Genomic DNA, 20935 nt, shown 5'->3' on the forward strand with positions numbered 1-20935 from the left:
GGGATGGCAACTGTCCAGTTTGTCTGAGGCTGAAGGAGTTCTCAGGCTATGTGATTTTCAATGACAAGGACAGTCCTAAACAAACAAAAAAGAATCAGTCACTCTAATTCCAGGTCTGCCCTAAACCCTTTGCCAATTTACTCCCACTCATGCTATGCTGACCTTCAGAAATTTGTTTTTGTATTTAAATACTGATATACATATATATATATATGTGTGTGTGTGTATATATATATACATATGTATGTACATATGTATATCAGTATATATATATATATACATACATATATATATATGCATAGATATATATATCCTCTATTGGGGAGGGTAGTTTGCAAGTTTCTTGAGGATAGGGCCCATATCACTTTAATTTTTTTTTTTTTCTAATACTTAGAGTATTTAATAAAATGAACTAAAGAATTAAAAATTTTTACTTCGGTGTTTCAAGCATTATACAACCTTTCTTCTTTAGTTTAATTAAGTAAAGCAGTGAAGCTTAGTGGCTATAAATGTGAATTTAAATTCCTAACCTGTTACTTGCTGATTATTTGACTTTGAGCAAGTTTATTAACCTTTCTGAGCCTCAATGTCTTAAGAGTGTAAAATGGAGATAAAAATACTACCCACTTCCCAGTGATATTATAAGCCTTAAACAAAGTGTTGGTTAAGTCTGTAGTATTTTGTTTAGCACATAGGCCACAACTAGTTATTAGGTGGCCGTTGTTAATAAGTGATTGGAAATCAACTCATGGTGTTTTTCCATGGTTTGTTTCTTTCAGAGAATTTATGTCATCCCAGGCAAAAGCAGTTATTAAAACTACTGATGATTATTTGCAGCCTCAGTTTGGCCTCGACAGACTTTTGCATTCAGCAGCAGTATCAGAAGGGTCAGGACTTCAAGATTGCTCTATACATCAAACAGCATCAGATCACAGCCATGAGGAAATATCAAACCCAGATAGCTTCAAATCAAACAGTAAAAACAATTCTTGTTTTATGTCAGCATCCAAGAGAAACAGACCTGTCAGTGCTCCAATGGGTCAACTGAGGTAATCAAAGTTGTTCTCTGTTCTTTTAAACCAACTGTTGAAGCTCTTTCCTTTGAGCAGAATTTAAAGTTATTCTGCTAACTATTTCAGACATTAAAAGATAACATATCTCTTGGGGCTTGTTTCTGTTTTTGTTTGTTTGTTTTTTTCCTTTGAAAGCACCAGAGTAGAATGTTGCTAATTACATTGTGGAAAACATGAAATATACTTCAACCTGGATAGTCTGAAACTAAAAAGATTATTTGAAGTAAAATCAGAATAGGACCAGGAAATATCTTTCCTTTCAGGATATTTATTTTAAAATAGAAATGCATACTTTAGATATTTAACCAATAGTTTGGTACAGAATGAAACTGTTATGAACTGATTATAAAATCATTATATATATATTTTCACGTCAAGATTGTTATCCTAAACTGTTAACCTCAGAGTTAACAGAACATAAGAACATGTTGGTTAAAAACAAAAGAAACTGATACTCCCATTACTTTTATGTGTTTGAATATTTGGGCATGTTGTGATTCTAACTTACCCAAAGTTTTTAAGATGTGGACTTTGCTTCTGTGGTGTTGCAAATTAACTTCACCTTTCTACTTTTGCCAAGAAAATAATAAAAATCAAAACTGGTTTTAACTGAAAATAAAACTTAGAAATCTTAAATTTTATTGCTCCCAGACAATTTGAAATGCAGGCAATTCAATTAATTGTAGTATTAAAGTTTTAGTAGTATAAAAATCTATTTGAATTTAATTTTTTTTAAAAAATCAACGAACTTTCATGAACACAAAAACTTGTAGAAACTCTTAGCCATTTACTATTTCATGACATTAAGACCATATTACTATTTTTTGCTCTTGTTACATGGCAGATCTAGCTATCTAATTTTTCAGATACACAATATTAAAGGAATGTTATGGTGTTTTATAAGTAAAATGATAAAAATGATTTATTCTGAGATTAAGTGTTTATGTAACCCAGTTTGATACTCTATCCTATTTTAAATGTTTGAATATCTAATAGTGACAATTTCATTCTATAAAAAGCTTTGTTGGGGAACACTTACGTACAAGGAACAACCTTTAGAGCATATGTATTTTTAAAATGTTTATAGTAAATTTTACTTAAAAGATTTTAGTAATTAACATGTACCAATTTTTGTGTTCTTTTTTTGTTTTCCTTTAGAGTTTTAAAGTTCTCCTCTCTAAAATTTCAGTCCACTCAGAATTGGCAAAGATTGTCTCAAAGATACAAACTTCAACCAAGAGTAATTAAAGTAACAGCTTACAAAAATGGATCTAGAACAGTCTTTGCCAAAGTTACTGCTCCAACCGTCACCTTGGTAACTAATGTTCCAAAGTTTTCAGCACTTTATTTTCTCCCTTGCTCTCTTTATGATTTAAAAAAGTGAAAAAGATAACACTTAACTGCATTAAGATTTTCTTTTTATGAATCTGAACCTATAAATTGCTTATATGTGTAGATCTCACAGGCATTTCAGTCCTTTCCTTTTTAAAAATCGATATAAAACAGTGTAGTTATTAAACAGATTAATTAAACAAATACAATGATATTATATTTTGCAGAGTTATTAAAATGACAGATCTTAAGTTTAAGGATTAAAATTAGATCATAATTAGATATTCTTGGTGCTTTGATTTACCTTTTAATTCATATTTTTAGCTGCTAGAAAATAACTGCACTGTATGGACTGAGTTACTGAACTTAGCAAGTGACTCAATTGGGCTTCTGTTTTGATTGTTAGAACCTTTTGTTTTATGGAAATGTGTTACTTTCTTTGTCATAAATCACTTTGTCTTACCTCTTGTTTTCTTCTAGCTGCTGGAGGAGTGCACAGACAAGCTGAATCTGAACATGGCCGCACGACGAGTGTTCTTGGCAGACGGCAAGGAAGTCCTCGAATCTGAAGATATTCCCCATGAAGCTGATGTTTATGTTTCAACGGGAGAGCCCTTTTCAGATCCACTCAAAAAATTAAAGGTAAAAGTGTGGGGGAACCCCTGTATCCCCATACATAGTAAATTGCTTAAGGGGTGCAATTAAAAAATGATTTTCATCTCGTCTTTTTTGCATGGTTTAACAAAACTAATGTTTACGCATTTACAGCTCAGTAAGAGGATAATGTGCTTAATGAAAGAAAAATCCACTGACAGCCACGTTTATTGCCCTTCATTAGCATTGGTGCTTAATTTAATATAGATCTGAACAGACATTAGGGAGCCTGCAGGAGGTTAAATGGTGAAAATATAATAAATTAAATCAGAGATTATTGAATTTACTGTTTAGTTTTTGTGACACTCAACAGACATAATTCATTAGATTTATTCTCTCAGAAAATAGTTTCAAATATCATTTAGCAATTTATACTCTTGGCCTTTTTTCAGATGACAATATATAACTATGAAAATATGGCCAGTAATGAACATGTAATTCTTATGTACCTGTGATTCTCCTAATAATTTTTTTCCAAGGTTAATGCAGCAACTTGATTTTTTTTTTTAAACCTTGAAATGCACTTGCATGTGTGCACATGCGCGCGCACACACACACACATTCACACACAAACCCCTCCATATGTATAATCTCAAACATTTTCTGGTCAGGTTTTTAAAAAGTACATTGTTTTTAAAATTTCAGAAATTTGAGGATTTTCTAAAATTAAAACTTTTTTTCGACCAGAAGGGATACATTTGAAGAAAGAAAAGGCCCAGTATCTCTAAGAATATTCTTCAAAGCATTTTGTATCCAGAGTTTGTTATCAAGTGCTATATATGATAATCGGATTTAAATAACATAAAGAATAAGAACTTTGCCATAAAAATTCAGTATTTCTAACTACTGTACTCCCTTATACTTTTTATACTGTATTAGATGTAATTTTTCTGCAGCTCCTATAAAGCTGGTGAATCAAAGGCAAGTCTAGGCAGTAATTGCATAAGTAGGAGAAAAGTAATTTTGGAATTCATTACAGATGAGGTGATGAAAATCCCTCTTGTATTAATGTTATTGTATAAAACAATGTTAGGATTTCTATTTCTTTGATAATACTTGATCATCAGAAAATAAGTCATTTCTTGAATTCAGTAGAAAGTTCAAGATAATTTGGTCTTTGTAAAGAAACTTGTTGCTGTAATACTCAATAAAAATTCCCCTTGTGATCATGTAGACCCATACATTTGCTTTAACTTTTAAAAATAGCTGCTTTTGTTTTGTATTCATTGAGTCATTTATTTATGAATTATGAATCTTAGAGGGTAAATACATTCCTATGATTTTTTAAAAAATTCAGAAGTTTATGTAATGGTTACTTCAATAAGATCCTTGATCATTTTATTACTTGTCTTTCAAATGAATCATAGTATGTATTGTAGAAGAGATGCATAAAAATTTTTTATAGCTAAGCTAAGAAGAAAATTTCCTGGACATGTATGCCCAAAATAATAATGTCACATACATGACTAAACTTTGTCGGTGATTTTAAAATGTGTGAACTAATTTTCTCCTACTTTTTGTTTCTCTTTTATCCTCTTTAAAAGCCAAGTCCAGGACAAAAACTTCTCTGCTTTGTCTGCATATCTTTGGCTGTGTTTCACTGTGACATGCACTGCTGTTCTTTTAGCACCAAAATGTTGGCACACACTCTGAAAATTTCACACCATCTCTTGCTGGATCAGCAAGCTTAACCCACCAAAATCTGGTGTTGTGCAATGGTTTTTGACTGATAATCAATCTTTATGCTGCTCGACAGTTGTTGCTGGGACACGGAGTAGAGCAGGTGGCAGATGTGTCTTGTCTTTTGAGAAAAGAAATTGTAGGTGAGCTTGGACACAGTCTAGCATATCACATGTCCATTAAAAAGACTTAGGGTAAGTATAATGGGGAAAAGTCACTCATCTAAGTTAATCTCATAGATAAGCCTAAACACTGATCTTTGATTTCACTCAAAACATTAAACATATAAATGTAAATATATATGGCACATATTACCTTTCACATATATGCATGTATGTGAATATTTAACTTGATATGGGTGATATTTCCACATCTTCACATATACTTTTTTAATATCATCTAAATCAGATTTAAGATAACCTTTTGAGCATGTTTTATAGATTTATCAGTAATTTGTCAACTTGTTGTCAAAAGTATACCATAAAAATAAAGCATGTTTGAATAACTCCGAAGATGGTAGATACATTTAAAGGGAGAGGAGGTATTATCAGTTGGAAAATTTAATATGCTAAAGGTAAAAAGGGGAAAAATAAGACCTACTGTTGCTGATATAACTTTCTAAATGAGCACGAATGTTTTATATAAAATCAGCCTAAAAGCATTAGAGTCAGTATCTGGCCAGTATTTCAAGTTACTTGTTTTTATTCATGCAGCAATTTATTAGAACCTACTATGTGCCAGGTAATAAGCCAGATTAGATACAAAGAAAAGTAGGGGCTTATGCCAATTTCTTCTTTTAATTGTTATTCTTTTACCTCTGATTTCAATTCAATTCATTAAAAATTTAAATCAGTAAACATTTTTATTGAGTATTTACTATGTCTGACCCTGGCATAGGCATAGAAGTTCTGGCCTTTAAGGAACTTAAACTCTAGGCTAAATAAGTTACAAATCCTTAAAACTGAGAATACTGTTCAACAGTGCAAATCAAAGGGATCCTTTAAAGGAAAGATTACCTTAATATTGTCACAGGAAGGTCAAATAAGCCAATATATATTGTAGCAATTGTATTTCCATACCTCAGTGGTTTCCCTATGATTTAGAAAATCAGTATAAATATTGAAAATTGCCTGCTATTGGAAAATAATGAGAGATTTACTAAGATAGGGAAAAAAAGCCAGCATAGCATCTCTGATTTTTTAACTATTTTACTGTCCTTTTTCAGCATCCCTGTTGACAACTAGAGGCACTGTATTTAATAGAAAGTCAGAGAGCTATTCATCACATACTTTGAAACACAAAGCTTTCATTTAGAGGTCAGGATAAGGTCAAGACTGACATGAAGCATTCCATGTTGCAGTGCAATATTAGAGTAATTCTTATATTTTGAAGTTGAAGACCTAATCATAAACATGAATTGTATATGGAAAAAAATCAGAAAATAGAAATATTTTACAAAGTCTGTTGATGAAAATGTTTTGTGGTTTTATAATTCTGGTAATTAAAGATTCTGATATTTATTAGTGATTCTGGAATTGTGAAGATGTAGTTAATGCATTGTTAGAAAAGGCATTTCAAAAGTTTTCATTTTCAAAGAAGAGTCGTCAGTTTCATGTTTTAGGATTTATTTACAGTTTCCTGAAGCTTCTGTTCAATGGTGGCACAGTGAAAATTCTTGGATGACATTCATATGGTTTATAAAAGTTCAGCCCCTTTAAAACTGCTAGGAGATACTGGCAATGCAAATAAAGCATAAAGAATGGTTTGTGCCCAGTGTTTAATTGATTATCTTAAAATTGAGGGGAGGGTTTGTTTAGATCTAATTCATTAGCTAATGAATTTTACTGCATGTAGTTCTTATTGTCTTTAAATATTTTGGGTTTTATATTTCCCCTCTTTCCTTTATATCCTATTCTACTATTTGGCTTTCAGAATTATAAGTTACAGTGATTCATTTCAGTTCTGAGGTTTTTTAACCAGAAGCGAAACTGAGTATTATGAATAAGATTTTACATCTTTTAAATACTGTATTGTGAAGATGTAGTCACAGGAAAAAAATCCATGAAAGGAGTTCTTGATACTACACCTAAGATCTAAATTTAAACCTTGAGATTTTCTGCTGGTTGCCATGTGATCTACAAAATGAAATAATTTGCTGTGACAGCTTGTGATTGACAAGAATATGTGTGAGCATATTTAAAATAGGCCATCTTTTCATGTAGAAGTAAATGTCAGTGAAATGATGGATTCTCATCATTTTAATTATTGATGATTTGGAAATATTTCAATTCCATGACACACAGGACACATTCTAAATAGCAGCATAACACTTTTTCTCATATCTGCGTCAATAATGAAATGTTCTGTCATATTTTGTTTTTCAAAAAATGCATTAGTTTAATGAACATGGATTCATGTATTATATTGTTTCATTATATATGTCTATTAAGGTTGTTGTTTTTAATTGTTGTGTTAAAAGCACAAGTGTCAAGAAGTGATCCACTACTCATATCACACCATACCTTGCTATTTCTTTTTCTGGATCTTAAACAGAATGCTATAGTGTTGCCTGCACCAATGGCTGCTTTATCCTGCTAAAGCTAATACCGAACTTCATGATGCCTACCTATAGGGCAAATACTGGAGCAAATTTAGGCAGCTACTGGAGTTTGGGCTGGTTTTCCTAAATTCCTTTTATTATTGGTTTCAATAGAACCTATACTAGGTGATTTTGTTAGTCCATTTTATCTCTCACTTGGCTATGTATACTCAAAAGTAGAAACTAGCATCATAAAGAAGGAAAAGGGATTCTTCTATTTGAAGAGGTAAAGATAAAGTCACAAATATGTATTTCATGTGTTTCCTGTTCCAAAGGTCTTAAACCTATAAATTAGTGTACATGGTATCCTTACTATATAAATGTATATAGATATGGATTTGAAGACAATTGTAGGAGACCAAAGGTAACTTTAGCCAGTAGGGAAACCTAAAGCATTTGCATGTAGTTTGCAGCTGCCCCTCATACTTTCAAATATCAAATCATTGGGAAAGACCTAACTTCTTAAGATATTCATGAAATAGTGAATTAATTATAAACATACACAAAGGATATACTTATTTTAAAAAGATGCCTACAAATAATATAATTCTGATAAATTGAATGGTTCAATGGTTTCTGTATGTCATGTACCCAGTTATGGCTTTAAGTTTGTTAGGTTTACTCCTTTTAATCCCTGAGTTAGAGATGTAGATCCATAGTCACTTATCTGCAATTCTCGAGCTCAAGATTGTAGAAGTCCAAACGCTTTTTAAAATAACTCATTTGGTAGTAGAATCTTATTTACCGTAACAAATCAAGTGTATTGTTGAAAAATAATTAATGTGTTTGACTTTGGGCTGCTACTTTCCTGAGGATATTATATGATGTGTGATATATACACCATTTTATATATATATAATGTTATCATGAACTTTTTTGAAACCCAAAGTTTCTAGATATCAAACCACAATCAACCTTAATGGTTTTGGTTATTGTCTTTCTGCTATAGTTGCAAAGAACTCTGATAAATGTTAATTCTCACTGGAATATTAATTCATAAGGTTTATAAATATTGTCCTTATTATCTCAAGTTGTTTGTTGCATGGATGACAGTGGACAGAGTCCTTCTCCCTGACTAGAACTGAGAGAATATGTGGGATGTAATAAAAACAAAACAAAGCAACACCCTCAAAACCAGTGATTCCCTGTTTAAGGAGGCAGAAGGAACAGTCTTTGAGTTAAAGGGAGAACATTTGTTCATTCATTTATCAAGTGAACATATATTTATTGAGTTCCTACAATGTTCAAGGCACTGCTCTCATGTTTTAAGGATATAGTGTGAACAAGAAAGAGGTCTCATGGAGATTAGATTCTAGAGAGGTGGAATGAGATAAAGAATATAAACATAAAAAGAACAAAATAATTATTGGCAATGTGTTATAAAGGAAATAAAAAAATTGTATAATAAGAAGAAATGTTCTAGAAACAAAAGGAGGGATTTTTAAAATGAAACGGGCATTTACAGTAACCATTAAGTTAAAACTTTTAGAGAGTTGACTGTCTACCCTGCTTGTTACTTTACCTGAGAATTCATATATACATTTGATAATTACTTCTTCAGAGCAGTTTGCCTTTCTCACTGTTCATTTTTTAAACTTTCAGACATCTTCTAGGAGAGTGTGAGACATGCATTATTTGTTTAGTGGAAAGAATGTTAGACATGAATTCAGATGATCCTGCAAGATTCTCACCCCACTGTATGACCTTGGTCAAACTGGCCTGCACTTTTATTGCCCTTATGTGTAAAATAGAGGTAATAATATCTTAAAGGATTATTGAATACTCTCTTATTTTTCTAATAAAGATAGATTATTTGAAGATTAAATGTCTATAAATCCCTAGTCTAAATTTAAAAAGCAAGACCAGCATTTTATAAACAGTATAACTAAGATTTCAAGTCCATCACTCAGAAGCTGTGTTCACTCATACCTTCTGAGAACAATTGTTTGTGTTTAGGAATACAAGAAAAATCTTGTTTCTGTTTATCATTGCCAGGAAAGCAAATTACAGTGTAAACCTGGGCAAATCACTAATCTCTTTAAACCTGAGTTTCCTCATCCATAAATCAAGCATAATTGTATATAACTCACAGCATTGCTATGAGGAGTAGCTAAGATGATAAGGGTAAAAATCTGACACATAATAGGTGTTAAAAATATCATCTGTCTACCTGGTCTATATTTACGCTCTTTTGCTCCATCCTTTACTAGGCATGTATCCACAAGCTTTTCATACAGGTTTCATAAGAACCTGATTTTACTACCAAAGATATTTGCCAGGTCTGAGATTTTGAAACATATTCAATCAAATTAAAATCCCTACTGAGCCGTGGTGGTTATAGATTGGTATGGAAATCTGAGTTAGAGGCTTTGAATTCTTGGTATCTGAGGTTTAGGTAAAGATCAAGTCTTTTTGTAAAAAGAGCCCCAAATAGTCTTACTCTACTCTATTCCAAGAGTTGTATTTTAAAATATGTTCATGACCCAGGGCTAGCCTTAACTTTCAGCTGCCATAATTATTTAAACAAAGTTCATAGAAAAGTTCAGGGAAAGGGTGACAACATTTTGATTGGCACAATAGATGGGATGTTTGTAATTTTAATCAAATTTAAATTGAAGACATACTTCAAATGATATGTCAGACTAGTGTTACTGAGTTAAAATCTAATGACAACCACTGTCATTATTAGTTAAATATAGCCATCATGCCTATAGCAATACATGATGACACTTAAGAACATGCAGAAACAAAGAGCGTAAGTATTTAGAGAAAAGGGAGTGACTAGAAACTCAATTGAATGCAGGAATGTGACCTGGATTTAATCTATTTACCAAACATAGAAGCAATTGTATTTTGGGCAGATGATATAATTGAATATAGCAGTGTGTTTTCTTACTGTCAGAGCATTTATATTTTATAAACTCATCTTGCACCCATGAAATGATGTGCTTGTTCATATTTAATGTCATTATCTATACCTACTTGGCAGTCAGAACATGAGTGTGTTTTCAAGTTTATTGCCTAACTACAAGAGAATGAATTTTTAAAGCTAAGAAGATTTTTAATAAGCTCATGAATTTGAAGTTGCAAGTTTGCTGCTTTTATTTTAGTGGTAGAACAAGGTAGGGTTCTTTTTGCCTCGTACACAAAATTGAAAATTATAATGTGGAGAACACCTAGATTTATTTAATTTTATGACATTCATTGGCTTTTTGTTTTTGGATTAAACTGAGGGAATGTAATTATATTGTAGATAGACTTTTTAACACAGAAGCAGACTAGAAAGTGCTTATTTTTTCTCGATTTGGTTAAAAATAAAACCACGAAAAGAAAATGTGGATTCTTCAAAATGAAAAATAATTCATAGTTGGGGCATAGCATTCTGTGAGTGCTTTAGAGAGAATAAGAGTATGAACGATCATACACTGGGACCCTTCGGGGGAAGCATTATCCAAGATTACGCTAACCTTTTAAACTTCAGAAAAGTCCAGCCACCACTTTCATCTTTACACAGTGGCATCTTAAGTTTCTAGGGAGAAGTGCCTGAGGAAAAAAAGACTGAGACAGTTCTGGTCATGGATGCTTTGGAGGCCATGAGGTGTGGCTAGCAAATTTAGAGGAGTAGGTAAATGATAACGTGAGAAGAGGGACCCTTCTTTGGATTTCGGTGTGTAGGACAGAAACATTGCTGAGAGTACTGTTAAGGTGGAGAATCAAGAACTGTCCATAGAGGAACTCTAATGTTCTGCTGTTGAGATTCATGCTTGGGAAGGCAATTTATTTGTTCCTGTTCTCTGCGGAAACTCTCTCTAGGAAGAATATATTCCTATGGCTTTCTCAAGCCCCTTTTTACAATTGTCATATTTGTAATCATATTTATAATTACTGATGAAATGTCTATCATTCCCCCAGATCAAGTTTGCTTAGGGTAGAAACCATGGCTGCCTTATTTGGCACTATTTTCTGGCACAGGGCTTGGCACTTACTAGGTAGATGTACAACATTGTTCAGTGGATGTGTGAAGGACCAAATGAAATAGATCATGGTGAACCATTTACATCCCAACAAGGTGTTAGTAAAAGGGAAGGGAAAAGACCTCTTTAGAAGAGCTTCCATGACTGTACAGAGTGAGTAGACATTTAGGAGGAACATATTAAACTTCCCCTGCCCAAAACTCATATGTAGAGATGTTAATGTTCCCATTTGGCAGAAAATTAGGGTGTACTAGCCCCAAAGTAATTACATTATAGAGAGTCGTTATGTTATAAAAGGGAGACTATGGTCAGAAGTGTATAAATGATTGCCAAGGGACATATAGAATCTGAGGATCTCAGGTTTTGAGCTTTCCCATATCCTTTCAGGAATGCCCTATTTTAACCATTCTCTCCCCTTCCATCCTTCCTTCCTTCCTTCCTTTCTTTTTCTTTTTTGTTTTTGTGGGGTGATAGGTGGGAATAGAAGAGGACTCTCAGATTCATTGAACACTTTTCTTAGTATTTCTTATAGTACCTTGTATAGATAGGTTCTTACTAACTGTTATTGACAAGAAGGAAATAAGAAAGAGGAGATGCATGACCGTGGGGAAGGTCACTTCTCACTGCCAAGGGACCTGTGAGACCAGGCTCACTCTTTTCTAATTCCAGCAAGGAGATGGTTGGGGGAAAAGTAGAGAGATGGGAGGTAGCTGTTTTCTAATTCTTACAAAGGTACAGATAGTCTCAGTCCTGGTAGCTGAATTTGGATTTTTGAATTTGAGAAAGTAATGAAAGACAACTGTTGAAAGCATTTATTGACAATGGCTAGCATTTTTCCTAGAAGTTCAAAATGGATTTGGATGGGATTAAGGTTCTTGTTTTAGTACTCAGCTTGGCTCCCTGCCCCACATGCCCAATGGTCCCCTCACTTTTTTCTTACTACTCACTCTACCTATTCCCAGTCTCTGAGATTATTGTCTTCTTCATCAGGGCTAAAGCCTAGTCTATCTTTGTTGAGCATCCTCAGGTTTTCCATGCTAATAAAGTCTGATTCTCTTTTTTCCTTCTTGCTCTGGACAGGCCATCAGGTTTCCAATCACATTTCTTAACATGAAGTCATCATATGTCACCTCATGCTCTAAATAGAAGGGTTCCCTGGATCTTCAGCTGCTCCCTATATAGGAGATCCAGGCCCACATTTTGAGAAATGTTTCTGCAGAGCTTTCTTTTTCCTTACTTATCCCAATAGCTTTATTGTACAAGGAAATGAATTTTGTCTTAATGTAAGGAAGATTTTCCCTGTCTGTCCAAAAGATAGAATGGCCTGCTTTGAGGAGGTGTCATGCCTCTCAGCGTTTTGCAAAAGGTACAGATCTGGCTACTTCTTATCCTCCTTGCTCTATCTCTGCCTCACAATAGCCTGTCATGATTTTGTATGACACAGTCTTCACATGCACTGTTTTCTCCTCTGAGATTATACTTGCCGTTTGTTGCTTATTCCATGTTTGCTTCAAATCCTGCCACATGACCTTCTTCAGGGAAGCCTTTCTTGACAAGTTTAAGTCGTGGTAGTGTCCTTAATTCATGTTCCCTCAAATCCATGTGTGTACCTCTCTATTCCCAAACATACCAAGAACTCATTGAGGTTTTATGTGTGCAGTGTCAATAGGGAGCATGTGTGAAATGTTCAATATATATTTGCTGAATGAATAATTGGGTGAATGAAATGAGTGGTTAAGTCAATTTTTTTTTTTTTTTTTGGTACTGGGGATAGAACGCAGGGTCTTGTGCTTGCAAGGCAAGCACTCTACCAACTGAGCTATATCCCCAGCCCTAAGTCAGTAATTTTTAAAGTTTCTTTCAACCTCAAAGTTTTACAATGCTGAAGCTAATCCATAGTATGCACTAAGTTGTAGAATTTTTTGCTACTTCTTACTGAGTTATTCTCTATGACATACATTCTCATTTCCTAGTAAATTCAATTAGGGACATAATAATGAAATAGCTAACTAATCAGGAGTATAAAAATGCAATATTTTCCCAAACACAGAGAAAACAGGAATCAAATTAATATCTACCTAATGAAAATATTGCTTTAAATCAATTTAATAACTATTTAATGAAATAGTATTCACACTCTGATTTGATATATTTGACATATATTCTACAACTATTTGTTGAGCATTTCTTTGTCCCAAGTACTATGTTTGATGTTCTCTATGCAACAGGGAACAAATGCTTATGTTGAAAATGAATGATTGACATTTTTAACTTTATTCAATATCCAACAAGCATACTTGTTTGCAGTGTACCAGAAACTGAGGTACAAATATGAAAACACATTGCAGTCCTTGAAATGCTCATAACCTAATGGGAACATACACATAAAAGCAGAGAAGTTCAATAAAATGAGTGGCACATAGATGAAGCTGGGAAACCTGAAGAGGAATAGACCAAAGAAAACTTCCTGTAGGAGGTGGCACTGAGAAGGAAGGGAGATGGCACAGCAAAGAGGGAGGGGAAAAGGCATTAGTAAAGTTTGAAGTCAGGAAAGAGAATGGTATGTGCTGATAGTTTATACATAGCTGCCTGCTCCTCTGTAGAAGGGGATTATCTCAATATTTCAATCATTCTCAAGTAGACATAATTTTGACTCAGGGGATAGGTGTCAATGTCTAGAGACATTTTTGGTTGCCCCAGCTGGAAAGGCACCGTTGGGCATTTATTGGACATTTAGCAGAAAGAGGCAAGGAATGTTGCTCAATATTTCATGATGCACAGGACAACCCCACAGCATGGAACATAGAGATGTCAATGCTTGCTGAGGTTGAGAAATCTAACTGTACTGCATTGGATCTTTCTGAGTGGAGATACTAGAATCTGTAAACAGTTACAGTATTTTGTCATGAAGATCTTTTGATCAAAATGTAGGTACTTAATAATGACAGTTACTTTTTAGATAGCACTGAGGTGCCATTATATGGAATGTGGGGAATTGTTAAGACATATGGGAAATACACTTGTTTTAAATTAGGGGAATTCTTCCGTTACTTGGGGTAAATTGTAGGCACTTGAGGAACTGTACAAGGTTAAGAAAGTAGGCTCTGGAGCCATTTGGGTCTGGGTCTGTGATCCACTTAATCTACAGATGATACAGATGTAGTCCCTTAATTTCTCCAAGGCTCATTTTCTTCATCAATAAAATTGAGATGTCAATATTACCTGCTTCCCAAGGTTGTGAGAACACAATGGGTTAGTGTGTTTAAAGCAATTAACACAGTACTTCCATTAAGTGCTTAATGAATATCATGAAGATAATAATAGCACAACTAATATCTAGTATTTTTATTTACCCATAAATGTTTTATCTGTGGAAACTACTTTCATTCACATAACAAATAAGGGGATTGTTCTTATTGTTCCCATTTCTCTGATAAGAAAACCAAAATGAGGGCTGGGGATATAGCTTGGTTGGTAGAGTGCTTGCCTCGCATACACACGGCCCTGGGTTCAATCCCCAGCACTACAAAAAATAAATAAATAAAGTTGATTGATACTTTCAAAGTTTCAGAGCTGGTAAGAGGCAAAGTCAAGATTTAGATTCAGGGGATCTGGCTTCAGAGCATCTGCTCTTGATTAGTAAGCTATGCTGCCCATCTACTAAATTGTAAATGCATTTTAGCCATTATTAGTAATATTTTATTAGTCTGCTTTAAGAATCTTTAGTTCTATAAAAATTATATAAATTGCCAGTAGTTTTTCAATTTTTATCAATATCAAAAGAGATCTGGAAAGTTGGAATACCATTAAAAAACTAGATATAATTTGTGTTATAATTTTTTTTTCAAATTTTACTTTATTATATGGTTTTCCTATACCCATCTAGAGTTCTTTAAGAAAGCCTATTTGGAACTTCAGAAATGTGATCTTTCCTATTTTAGACTATTTTTTAAATAAGGAAGGTGTCTTTTGATGTTAAAATGATGACTATTACTTTTATTGGAATATATTTATTGAATGAAAGGGTAGCCTTACACATTAATTTATTCAAGTACTTTCTGAGCACCTAGTTCATGCTTCAGGTAAGCATTGTTTTGTGTGTTTATCCAAGTAAGCACACAATTGTATGTTCAATGTGGTTAAGTTCAATGGTAGAGGTCTTCACAAAGTGCAGAGAGGAGAGTATCCAAGTTGGAAAAATTTTCTTGGAAGAGATGACCCCTAAATTGAGCTTCGAGGCATGTGTAAGAATTTGAGCTCTTCCTGGTTATTTCCATTTCCTTTTAGGCTTTTGTTTGTCAAGAAGCTCTTGGGGGCTGGGGAGATAGCTCAGTTGGTAGAGTGCTTGCCTTTTAAGCACAAGGCCCTGGGTTCGATCCCCAGCACCCAAGAAAAAAAAAAAAGAAGCTCTCCTAGGCAAGTTTTATGCTTTTCCTAAGGAAATTCTCTGCCATTAGGGGTCATCAGTGAGCATCAAGGTGGTAAATTAATCATATTTAAGTTCATACTGGGTATAGGTGGGGAATAAAAGTGGCAGATATATATATACTTATAGGCAATAAAGTTTATGTTACATAATTACTATGTTTATGAAAAGTGGCATAAAACCAAGTTTCCATCAATGAGTCATTTATTTATTTATTTATTTATTATTATTGTAAACAAATGGGATACATGTTGTTTCTCTATTTGTACATGGAGTCAAGGCATACCATTTGTGTAATCATAAATTTACATAGGGCAATGTTGTTTGATTCATTGTTATTTTTTTTCCCTTCCCCCCCACCCCTCCCACCCCTCCCACCCCTCTTTTCCCTCTATACAGTCCTTCCTTCCTCCATTCTTACCACGCTTCTTATCCCTAACCCTAAACCTAACCCTAATGCTAACCCCTCCCACCCCCCATTATATGTCCTCATCTGCTTATCAGCGAGATCATTCATCCTTTAGTTTTTTGAGATTGGCTTATCTCACTTAGCATGATATTCTCCAATTTCATCCATTTGCCTGCAAATGCCATAATTTTATCATTCTTCATGGCGGAGTAATATTCCAATGAGTCATTTAAATACACAGGAAAAGGTGACATCTAGTCCTAAACCATGTGTAGTGAAAAGTAACAAGAAATATAAGACTTGATTCTTACCTTTTAAGGGTTTAAATATAGAAACAGAAATAGATATTTACTTATAAAACATTAACTAGGATATGTACTTATAAAACATTTAGTAACTCCATGTGGCTTATGTTCTTTCCTTAGTACCTAGCACAGAGTCTGACATATTGTAGGTTTTCAACATTATTGAATGAACGAATGTGTGGGTGAGTGGCACAGGCTCCAAGTGCTCTTAGGGTTCAAAGAGATGACAGGTCTTTGTGTGCTGGAGCAAAAAGAGAAAATTTTAAACTGGATCTTGAGAATGACCTGAGTCCGAATAGGTGGGAGTTAAAAATGAACATTGTATTCTCAAGGGATAAAGAATCAATTGACAGGCAGAAGAGGGCTCTAAAATAACAGCAGGAAGTTTGGATGGTATGAAATTGTAAACTCTTCTGTTTGACATAAGTTTAAGGAAAGAGACTTCATGTCTTTTTTCATTTTCCTTTTGTAGAATATGACACATAGGATGGGCTTAGCCATTGGATGTTGATTACTTGACAGACCAGTTGACTGACTGACTAGTAGATAAACTTCAAAATCTATTTCTAAGATATTTCCCTTTAGGCAATTTAAAAATTGATATTTTGTGAAAATTCAGCTGTGATTAGAGTATAGAATGTCAAATGTGATGGAGGAGAAGCAACTACAATTAAGAAACTCTTATAGATGATAAGAGGTTGAGAGAGAAATGAAGTGGGTCCAGTTGGGAATGGAAAGGAATGATACTTTTAATAGTTACTCTGAGGAAAGACTCCCTTAAAGTTAGATATCCCTTCTTTTTTCTGTCTCAGAAAATGTTCCCTAGAAGCAGGGATTGAAATGGGGATTTCTGTCTAGGAGACCCATTGAGGGAATACTCACAGTTGAAAACTGCGATCGAGGAAGGAGCACAGAGCAGAGGATGACATTCAGCCAAGCCATGTGTTCAGCTAATGTCTAACCTATCTGAAGTATGAAAGAGGCCACAGAGGAGTCCCTCACTGAGGCAAAGAAACTGTTTTTAGTCCCCAGTCATTAGCTTTGGGTGTCTGCCAACTTAGGAGGGAAAAGACCATAACCTTGTAGGCATTTCCTGGCTAGGTTTCTTTGAGTCAAGGACAGTTGTCAGGAGAAGGGTGTAGCTGTGAAACGGTAGCAGTCAGGATTCTACAGCTGGGGTTTGGTTGCACTAACCTGGTAAGAGGCATCTTGACAGGACACCAACAGTGTCTACTACATTCTTCTATGGTTTCTTCTTCATAGCATCCTGCTGAGAATCATCTTAGGGCTTCCCATCACATCCAGAATAAAATCAAAACCCTTTTTCTTGACCTGCACAATCTGGCCCCTTTCTACCTCTTTGGCTTTGTGTGTACAAACTCTCTATCTGACTGAACTTTAGTTTTCATTTTCAAGCATGACAAACTCATTCTTACCTTAGAGTCTTTACACTTGGTTTTTGCCCTGCCTGGAATACTCTTTCCCTAGATTTTCGCAACAAACTTCTCATCATGCAGGCCTTTCTATTAAGATGCCACCACCTCAGAGAGGCCATTCACTGTCAGTCTCGTCCCAAGAAGCTCTGTCCTCTTCACAGCTGTCACCCTGTTGCCTTGATCAGTGCTCTTCCAATAAATGTTATTGAATTAATAAGTAACTGGTTTGAGAGAAATGAATAAGCATTGAGTGTTCAAGATCTCCCTGGATAACAGTGAAAGAAGTGGAAATATTAACAGAAATGAGCACTGTGAAGGGTGAGTCAACATGTACAGAATGATGTGAAATTTTGTCTTCATGTATATATTAAATTTGAGATAATAGCAGAAAATATATGGTGGAGGCAGGATAGTGTTATTAGGAGCACGATTCTAGAACAAAATTCATATCCAAGCCCTACAACATAACCAACTGCTAGATCGTGGGCAAGTTATTTAACCCCCAGTTTCCTTACCTGTAAATGAAGATAATGATATTACCTACATCCTAATGTTATTGAGAGGACTGAATGAGTTATAGGTATTAAATCACATAAGATAGATCTGGCTTACAGTATTGTTTCTAATGAAATTTAAGGAGTCTTGCATATAGAAAAGGACTGGGACTAGAGTGTGAGCGAGTGAACTACCTGTGGACGAAATTTGAGGAGGTACTCACTCACTCATAGGGTTGTGTGAGGGTAATGAGCATACCTCCTTGAATGATGAGTTATTGTCCCTTTATTTGCTTTAGCCTAATCCTGACCCCTGGCTGAAGTATTTGAAGAGAAACCCCTTAAGTAAGGTTCTCTAAATCCAGATGTAATAGCTTTTCTCTGTGGCCTTCATGGGAGTGGTTTCATGGTATTGTTAATCTCTGGCTTGGCTCACTGTCATTTGATTGCTTCACAGCCTTTTTCTTCACTTATGTAACCAGTGCCCTGTAGTTCCCTCTGCCCAGATACTCAGTGGGTTCTTGTTTTCCTTGTTGGACCCTGCAACAGGATTCCAGAAGGAAAGGGAAGAAGCTAACCTAATGGAGTGACTTCAATGTATTATGTGCTTTTATATACAAGATATTTAATCTTCATCAGGTAGTGGAATAATGCCCATTAGATACTTGATAAAGGAGAAATCTGAGATTCAGGGATGGATAACTCATCTAGGGTGACCAGAAAGAACTGGGATTCAAATCCCAGCTCTTTGATTGTAGAGTTTATACTTTTCTGCTTTGCAGAGCATCTGGAAGCATCCAGATGGTAGGTAAACTCCCATTAAACTACAAGAATTCATTAGCTTTTTTTTTTTCCAGTGAGGTTTTTAAAAATTTTCTGAGAGGTACTATTATACTATCTTCTTTTCATTCTCTATTTAGTTATTTATTGAAGTAAAATTCACATAACATAAAATTAATAATTTTAGAGTGAACAATAACATTTAGTACTTTCACAGTTTAGTTCTAGAACATTTCCATTAATCCAAAATAAAACTCCTTTCCCGTTAAGTTTTTCCCATTCCCCTCTCCTCTCAATCCCAGGCAACCCTCAGTTTATGTTCTGTTTCTATGGGTTTACCTGTTCTGACTATTTCATACACGTGGAATCTACAATATGTTATTTTTATGTCTGGCTTCTTCGTTTAGTATGTTTTCAAGGTTCATCTACTTTGCAGAATGTATCAGTGTTTTGCTTTTTATGGCTGAATAATACTTCTTTATATATATGTGTGTATATATATGTATATATTTGTGTGTATATATATATATATATGTATGTATTAATTTGTGTATGCTTTCATCCATGGATAAGCATTTGGTATCCATCTTTTGGCTATTGTGAATAGTGCTCCTCTGAACTTGCATGTACACATATTTAATTGAGTACCTGTTTTCAATTTCTTTGGAAATATATGAACCCATTAACTTCTAGATCTTTTATCTAACTCACTTCCTATCAATTTCAGATTACAAATGAAAAACACATAACTATGCTAATTTTTTCTATTTGAAGGCTAATCACATATATAATCTTCTAATCTAATTTTAATTTACTCTGCAAGTTTGCTTATATTTCTGCTCACTGTGTGTGTGTGTGTCTGTCTGTCTGAGGGTGTGAGGGTATGGTAGCACAGAGGATTTTGAAAACATTTTAAATATAACCACCTGAGACTTGAAGGTTATTAGCAACCACTAGCATGTGTTTTATATCAATAACAGCAGATTTTATCTAAAGTGCCTTTTCTAGGTCAGAGAGATCATGCTTCATTAAAGGAAAGTGCTAACAGAGAAGGGTTATTTGGAAATTTGGACAAACAAGTAGATGCAGCTATTTTCAGTTTTGTGTAAATAAAATTACAATTCTCTCATTAGGACAAAAAGAGCAGATGAGGGAGGGAGGGATGGTTGTGTTTTTGTAATTTATGTGAAAAGGGATATGATCTAAAATAAAGTGAATGCACAAATAAAATAAGTAGCTCAGGAGCAAATTATTTATTTATGAAATGAAACATCTTGAAAAGAAAGGAATGCTGACAATAGCTTAGTGTGCAGTATATCACACTCCTGTTCTTACCCTTTTATTTTCAAAACCATACATAGTAATTTAGTTGCATTCCCATTAATATTAGTGGGAGTTTTGAAACTTAAATTCCTGCACACATCTTTGAAAATGTATAGGTCAATGTAAACTGTTAATGAAAAACTGTTTTTCATTTTCAGTGAAATGGTTTGAATTTCTCACCAATGGTGTCCTAGAAGGCACCTTCATTCTAGTTACAGGGGAAGAATTATGGTAAGGTTAGTATTTGGAGGTCATTATCTTTAAAGCATCATGGATAAGAAATCACATTAAAGAGAAAAAGGTGTTTTCCCACCACAAAGTTCAGGATCTATGTTGTTTTACAGTAAGTAAAGGGGATTGGACCCTTTCAGTGGTCCCTTTCAGCTGGGTGCATCTGATCTGTGATAGAGGCATGCTAAGGTGAATTTTAATTAGGACTAAATTGTGGTA

General features: G+C 34.3%; 1 protein-coding gene and 1 non-coding gene across 3 annotated transcripts in view; both read left to right on the forward strand.

The window, feature by feature from the left end:
* Positions 1-20935, forward strand: part of Dcdc1 (doublecortin domain containing 1) — a 494469-nt gene that overhangs the window by 37345 nt on the left and 436189 nt on the right. For both annotated transcript variants that reach the window (XM_047516704.1, XM_047516706.1), the window contains exons 3-5: positions 780-1049; positions 2232-2388; positions 2886-3047. In XM_047516704.1, coding sequence (XP_047372660.1) covers positions 780-1049; positions 2232-2388; positions 2886-3047 — 589 coding nt within the window. The remainder of the gene's footprint in view (positions 1-779; positions 1050-2231; positions 2389-2885; positions 3048-20935) is intronic.
* Trnak-uuu (transfer RNA lysine (anticodon UUU)) lies at positions 15620-15705 on the forward strand. Its single transcript has one exon. It is a non-coding gene; the product is annotated as a tRNA-Lys (tRNA).

Source organism: Sciurus carolinensis, chromosome 11 (genome assembly GCF_902686445.1).
Source record: "Sciurus carolinensis chromosome 11, mSciCar1.2, whole genome shotgun sequence".
Lineage (NCBI taxonomy): Eukaryota > Metazoa > Chordata > Mammalia > Rodentia > Sciuridae > Sciurus > Sciurus carolinensis.